At 34.2% G+C, this 8314-nt stretch overlaps 1 protein-coding gene across 1 annotated transcript in view; it reads left to right on the top strand.

The window, feature by feature from the left end:
* The first annotated feature begins 259 nt into the window (after nucleotides 1-259).
* Nucleotides 260-8314, top strand: part of LOC106459041 — a 54850-nt gene continuing 46795 nt past the window's right edge. The window contains exon 1 of the mRNA XM_022385685.1: nucleotides 260-664. Coding sequence (XP_022241393.1) covers nucleotides 653-664 — 12 coding nt within the window. The 5' untranslated portion in view covers nucleotides 260-652. The remainder of the gene's footprint in view (nucleotides 665-8314) is intronic.

Here is an 8314-nt window from a genome sequence, read left to right on the forward strand (position 1 = left end):
CAAGATGTGAACTGTTTTTTTATTGAGAGAGGGAAATATGCTGTTCAATTATATCTTGAAACAGATGTCATGCCCCTTTGGTTATACTAGTCCATCCCTCATCTTTAAGAATCGGCTCTTCCAAACCAAGAAGCTTCGCATGCTGTAAGGCTTAGGTTGCCGCATTCAACAAATAGTGTGAAAAGCGTTCTGTGGTGTATTGGAATATTGGGAGTGGTAAACGTGATGCACGGCACTCGCGAAATCTCAGTTTTCTCTCTTTAGAATTTAGATTGACGTCCCGACTGATTAAAAGTGGGGTGTTGACTGGTGGACATTTAGTGTGGATTATGTCAAGAAGTTTCAGTTTGAGCGATTAGTCATAACTCTTAAGCTATTCAATACGTGCTGTTAGCCGGTTTGTGTTATAATAATTGGCTTTACTTTTGTTGAAGTTACAAACAACCCTGACTAACTCAGATCTGTCTTCTGGGTAATGATTATGTTGACTAACTAAATATTGTTTCCCCTTTCGTTTTTATTTAACTTTACTAAACCTCTTAGTAACGCATTCCAATCTTTTGTTAACCATCCCAATTCAGTAAACGGTACCAAACGGCCTTAGTCACCCGATGATGTGGAAAAGATATTCCGCATGAAGGATTAAAGCTTAATGGCTAAAAAGGTAGGAATTAAATATCTTATTATTAAGTAGTCAAACAAGACGGAACGAAATGCGAAGATCTTTAGATGTTCAGTAATTTCTCGGCTTGTCCAAAGAAAATGTAGCCTACGATCACAAAACTAATGTGAAAAACCAACTCATAAATTAACCAATTGCACGGCAGCTATATATTAATTAACTACCAACTCATAAATTAACCAATTGCACGGCAGCTATATATTAGTTAAGGACCAACTCATGAATTAACTAATTGCACGAGAAATATATATTAGTTAACGACCAACTCATAAATTACTCAATTGCACGACAGCTAACATATTAGTTAACGACCAACTCATGAATTAACTAATTGCACGAGAACTATATATTAGTTAACGACCAACTCATAAATTAACCAATTGCACGGCAGCTATATATTAGTTAAGGACCAACTCATAAATTAACCAATTGCATGACAGATATAAGTTAACGTGAACGTGTGTTAACGTTTGTAAATCAAACTTATGTCCAGAGTTCTCATGTATGTTACCGATATGTTTTAATTTAAGTCCTTAAGAAATGTAAGACTTTTATTATGATATACATTTTTGAAATAACCAACCAAAAAAAATAACTATGCAAAGATGAAATCATAGGTACTTTTTAATGTGAAACAACACTTTATATATATATATATATATCTAAAACTGGGTTGAAAATAAGCTACAGTTTCATAGTTATTTTCTTCTTTAATGGCCCCACAGTGGCACAGCGGCATGTCTGCGGACTTACAACGCTAGAAACCGGGTTTTGATACCCCTTGTGGCAGAACCCAGATAGCCCATTGTGTAACTTTGTGTTTAACTACAAACAAACCTTCTTGATTTCGACCGTTTCAACTGAAACGCTTATGAGAATACACATAGTTTTCGAATCGTGAAATACGTGAAATTATTATTCTTGCGAATATTTCATTTAAGTTTTGTTAAATAAAACGATGATCTTTGACAAAAATCTGACCCTTTTTAATAAAGACATTACATCAAAAGTATCTCCTGCGAATCCCCTGACCTTTGTGTCTATCGGTTCAGTACATGAGTGCATAGATTTCGGACTTTTCGTTCAAAGCTATACAAATTTTGACCTATTAGACTAAGGTGGCTAGTGAACAACACCCACTGTTACCTTTTGGGCTACTTTTGTTTGACCCAACTGCAGAATGTGACTGTTTCTGTTGTAGAATGGAGCACGTTTTTTGCGGCAAGAGGCCGCAAACGCTGAACCCTCGGGTACACAGTCCGAACACATCAATTATTAAGTCACGTTCGACACGAATGCATAGAATAATGTCACTTTTGATTTTAGAAAACGTGTACTTTTGCTTGTTTGTTTTGGAGCAAAGCCACATTGGGCTATTTTCTGTGTCCACCGCGGGGAATCGAACACCTGATTTTAGCGTTGTAAGCCCGTAAATTTATCGCTGTCTTACTGGGGAAAAATACATACTTCTATTATTTACACTAACATGGAAGGATTTTGAAAAAATTATAAATAAAGTATTTGAAAATTAAGTACACTTATTAACTTGGTTCTCAAATATCAGGATGAACAAAAGATTGTCTCTCACTTCGTTAGCGTGATTCACTTTCTTAACATTTCAAACATAAATACCATACAAAGGCAGACCTGGGATCGAAACCTGTCACCGAACATGCTCGCTCTTTCAGCCATCGAGGCGTTAAAATGCCAGCCAATCCCATTATTCGTTGGTAAATAGTTGGCGGTAGTTGTGTTGACTAGCTGCCTTCCCTCTGGTCTATCACAGCTAGTTTATCGTTGAACAAAATAACAACACCAATTACTACACAAAGGTGACAGAACGAAAAAACAACTCCTTTGAATGGAGTAATATCTCGTGACATGCGAAATGCCAGCAGTCATGAATATGTCTCAAAATATTTAACAATAAATGTTGAAAAATGTAACGTTCTATTTCGAAATAAAACCACTAATCAAAAATTCAAGAAAAGCTTTAATTGAAAATGATTTTGATCTTAAAAGAAAAAATATAAACAATTAACTTTAAGAAGTATATAAAAAAACAAAACAGAAGTGATGGAGCTGATGATGGATGTGGAAAACTTCGACGATGCTAAAACTGTCGTTTAACATAAGCAAATGTGCATTTTACTGACAGATCAAACATGATTTATTTAAATGAAGTACGATTTTAGAGATTAATCCATGCAACGTTGCAACGTGATGTCGTGGTTGTTGACATGATGTATTTAAATTAATTATGACTTCAAGGACTGATTGTGGAAATATTTGAATCGTTGGTAATCACAGTGATGTCATGGTTGTTGAAAGATATATATCCGATCTCCTTTTTAATGATTTCAGTTACGATATTGTGTATTTGTTGATAGATTAAGAAATTAGCGCTACTTGGATTTGCGAATATTTGAATGATCAAGTTAGTATGTTGTTAACTTAAAAGTTAATTTTCTTGTCAGTCCTGGCCATCGTCAGACTCATTTGATGATATCGGTGGTGAAATGGTAACTAAGAGACAAACTGAAGGTTACGTGTACAAATTCAAACTGGATTCGAATCGTAAAACGCAGACGATACAGAGTGTATAACGAATGAGGATATATACACACCAACGTTTCCTTAATGGTTAAAATTGCTAAAATCGAAAAACAACAAAGTGAAAGTGAGGTAAAATATACCTTTGCATAACAACATTGCCTATAAACACACAGCCCTCCTGGTGGTTCAGAGGTAGGACTGAAGGCTTTCAGCAATAAAAATCGGGGTTCGATACCTGCGGTGAGCATAGCACAAACAGCCCATTATATAATTTTGCGCGTAACAACAAACAAACAAACGCGCTATTGTGGTCTCTGTCGTTAAAAGCAAAGGATAAGAATAATAAAATGAATAACACATAAGGTAAAATTAGATGCATGACCAACCAAGATCTATTGTTTTCCAGGTCTAAAGTTTCATGTAAAGATATATTGCCCTTATGAAAACATTTATTTCTTGCTTCTAATATTTCGAATGTTGAAGAATGTATTGTCCTATATGTGATTAATTTATCACGTACGCTTTGTGCATGTTTGTGTTTCAAGCACTTAGATGATCATATGAGCTCTAAATAATCTAATACAGTTGTTATACCATTCAATAATATTAATAATTCATACGAAAACTTGCTATTAAAAATTTTGATTTGTCTTTGGCTCACGCTTGAATTCTTATGGTAAAAGTCTAGTATTTGCTTCACATATATATATTTCGCCAGAAAATCAATAGCAATGCAATTATTGCTGTCACAGTGTAAAGATATGTCCCTCGAGATATCTCCTTCACACTCTTCTATGAAACGACGAAAGAGACGCTCACAATGTCGGTTAAAGATATGCTAATGCACATAGCTTCAGTTAGGTGCAAATTGGGAGATATTATTAAAGCAAAATATTGAATAAAACTAAAAAATCTAAACAAATTTCTAGTTACCAATCATGATGCACTGTTTCTTGTCGTATTGTTTAAAGTTTTTATATAGTGTTTTACATCTGGTGCTGCATGTTTTCGATAGTAAACTTCATTTTTTCTATTGAGCTATATGATATAACATTATTTTTAGCGCATGCGTAGACCAAATTTACTCTTCTCTGCCATCAAGTGTGTTTGTAATTAAGCACAAAGCTACACAATGGGCTATCTGTGCTCTGCCCACCACGGGTATCAAAACACGGATTCTAGCGTTGTAAGCCCGCAGACATACCGCTGTGCCACTGGGGGCGTCTCTGCCATCAGATATAAATGGATATGTCGTATTATTTAAATGATGATTCTCAGAGAGATGAAATTCATCATATCTGTCGATAGTCATGCAGATAATTAAAACTCAAAATATCCAAGCTGTTAATAATCATAATGCTATTGGCTAAATATACAATTTCGTATCAGATGTTTTAAACATCGGTAGTAGTAAAGCTTTACTAAAAAAAAGATATTTGTTACCTAATCAGTGCGAGAACATGTTAACTTCATCATCAAATGTTAATTAATCTTAAGGTTATATCACATATAACCCAAATATAAAATGAGGATAAGGATTTTAGTCCACTTAATGTTATCCTCCGTGAGTCAACGATAATTCAACGGAGTTACCACGCAAAAATCCGGAGTTTGATTCACCCGGGTGGAAAATGCGTAGGTACCCAGCCCAGCGAGAAGTCACGCCTCAACCCAATATGGAAGCGAGCCGAGAGTACCTATTGATACTGTTAACAATATGATAAAAAATCAAGTTGATGCAGGCTCATAAGCCAAAAGTTCACAAGCTTCCAGCCACATTTTGAATTCAACGGTTGGTTTCTTGGGAAAGATGGCCGAGAAAAGTGAATCACAGTGAATACTTCAACCACATATCTTTCAAGTCTTTCATAGTTGTCTCAACGGACTTTTATGCCTTTCATCTGCTTAAATGTGATCTTGGAAAACTGACGGAGGGTTAGTAAAAACTTCTGATCTAAGACTCGCATTTCGCCATCCTTTGAAGACATGTGTACAATGAAATTATGGTTTAGAATAAGAGTCATTTGTCTTTGTTTTTGAATTTTGTGAAAACTACCAGAGGACTATCTGAGCAAACTGTTCCTAATTTTGAAATGACAGACTATAGAAAATTCAACTAGTCAACACCATCTACTACCAATTCTTGGGCTACTCATTTACCAACGAAAAGTTGTATAGACCGTCACATAATAACACTCCCACAGCTGAAAGAGCGAGCATTTTCGGTGACGAAATTCGAATTAGCGACCTGCCATGTTAGGCCCTAAATAGTTAGTCATATCCATCAGAATGAGTAATATGGAAAATAAATAATCGTTCTTACAAAGTGCGATTAACTTCGTTGTTATAAGAAATTATCTAAGTCGTGGTTAATTGAAAAAAAGGGCAACAAGATCTTGGCCAGATGATTAACAAGAAGGTTAAAGAAACTTTAGAAGAAATAGAACACATAACGGACATGTATAAAATATCTGTAATGATGTATTTTCTCATTTCATACGTAATGTTAAAACTAATACATATGTGTGGGTTTCGGAGAAAATCAACACAATCGATGCTAATCATAAAGCATTAAATTAAACACATTAGGATTCAAAGCGTAAGTATCCTGGTGGGACAGCGGTAAATTACGGATTTATAATGCCAGAATAGGAGTTCGATTCCCCTCGCTGAATACAGCAGATAGTCCGATGTGGTTTTGCTATTAAAAAAACACACACATACACATTAAATCGTATGATTGTTAACCTCTGGTTAGAGATAAAAATTCCAAACGTTAATTATTAACTAACTAATGGACAGAGAAAAATGATTATGATATTTTGAATAGTGAACATGTAAAAGTATGTTGTTAAACTCAAAGCTACATAGCGGGTATTGTAACTCAATGTTTAGCGCTCTATGCTTTCAGACTTACCACGGAGTCATGGGGCAAGGGGGATCAAGAAAGAAGAACAAAATAAAATAATTTGACAGTCTTATTTTAGTCTTCACTGCACGCATCAAGATAACGATATATCTTAATTTTTTTGGTGTTTCATAACGAAACAAAGAAAATCTTTAGAAGTAAGTGCCTTTCTTTAAGTAAGCCTAATCTGATCTCACAAACACTTTGTCAGAACCAAACAATCTTTAAAGTATCGTAAACAGAAGTTTGCGGAACTGTTCAATCTGTAATTGTAAAAGTAAAATTTGCGTTTTTCAGTTCTTAAACCACAAACTTTTTAAATCAGATCACAATTATCAGAGAAGTCAGTTCGATTAGTGTGTTCCAAAATAAATAATAATAATCAAGAAATTTACAAGAATAAAAAGTTCGAAACGTTTCCAGCAGGATTATGCGTTTACGTATTTTTTAAAAATAGACAAGGTAAACAAAACATCATTATGCGTGTGAGCTGCTTGTTACTGAGAATCCATTCACGGTAATAAGTAACTTGCAGTTGGTGATATGTCTATTCATTTTCCATCAGTAGATGTCGCTGATTCAGAACTTAACCTTTCTTTACTGGCGAAAAACAAAATCTTCTACACCTATTTCCAACTATTTGTCAGTTTGACAGATTATATTGGTTGACCTTGTCAACTTTGAGAAGTTGTGAGCTTTCTGATGAACGAGAAGTAGGGTCTTATAATTGAAAAGTTTTTATATGTTGTATAAAGGACAAAAAACCAAGTACATGAATTTTATCTAGCATAGTTGTATTGGCTAAGGATGTTCTGTCTATAGCCAGAGGACCGGTGTTAATCATAGACGTTCCCGTTATGTTAGTTTGGCAGATCGTTTTCTCAAGTTTCACTACAGCAAAGTATAAATAGCTCTAAAAAAAGGCAAAACAGAACACAAAAATTGTCAAGTAGAAGTAGTATCCGAATGCTGTCATCTAAGCTCATTACATCAAAATAAAAATTGTATCTTCGTATCAAAAGTACCTCATCGTTTCTGAACAAATAACGAGAATGAGAGTGACATTTCATTGTTCTCGAAAATGGACAAATTAGACTTTTACAGAGAACAAATACTAAATGTTTAACTCATTAAAATTACACGTACAAAATTATGAACACTTGTAAAATTTTAACTCATTTGTAATTCGAATGATTTGGGCACAGCTGCTTAGGAAAATGTACTTCATTTAGACAATCCTATCTAACTTTACACTGAAAGATTTCAAAGATTTGCAATACATTCAAGATAGACTTCAATATGAGTGGAGTAATTTAAAGCTAGTACAGCATACGTACAATAACAAATTTATATATTATAAAGACAAGTAGGGATCGATATATACGTAACCTAGCAAACTATAGTAATATAAAAAGTTTTAATGCTACAAAAAATATTGAAACAAGAAAGTCAAAACTACAAAAGCTAAGTTAATTAATACTTTAAAAAGCTTAACTCTGTTTTGGCAAAACGCTGTAATTACGTTATTCTGAGCCAAAGGAGGGATAAATTTAAAAATTTTAAGTAACTTTCTTGTTTCAATACTTTTTGTACCATTAAATCTTTTTTATATTACCATAGCTGTCTAGATTACATACATATTGATCCCCTACTTGTCTTTATATAATTAAATTTTTTTTATTATACTCGTTTGTTGCCTTTCTATTAGCTATATTCTTGTGTTCCAGCAGTACCAAGCGTGGGGCGCGCGTATACCCGATTCGAATTTATTACTCATCAGGATCTTTACCAATCTACCCTAAAAGCTAATCATATGCCCAAAGTAGTGCATAGTCCGTTTCATATATATATATATATATATACCAGTATCCTTTCGGTACAAGGAATGGAAAGTTTGGGAACCCAGACGGAAGAGTTCGGTGAAAGAATTAGAGCGATAAGGTCGTCATGTTTTCATACGCTTGTCTGGAAAAGTCACTTACTTACTTAGATGAAAATTCGTTGAAATAGTGAAATTTTGATTCACTCCATAAACACGTATATAGCGATTTAGGCAGCTTTATAAGTACAATAAGCTTTAGTTTTGCTCAGCCAATACTGTGAAATAGTCTGTTAATATTCAGACATTTTAAACGTGGTTTTAAACGAACAATTTTTATTGGCCCCCA

The sequence above is a fragment of the Limulus polyphemus genome, unplaced genomic scaffold (genome assembly GCF_000517525.1).
Source record: "Limulus polyphemus unplaced genomic scaffold, Limulus_polyphemus-2.1.2 Scaffold25, whole genome shotgun sequence".
Classification (NCBI taxonomy): Eukaryota; Metazoa; Arthropoda; class Merostomata; order Xiphosura; family Limulidae; genus Limulus; species Limulus polyphemus.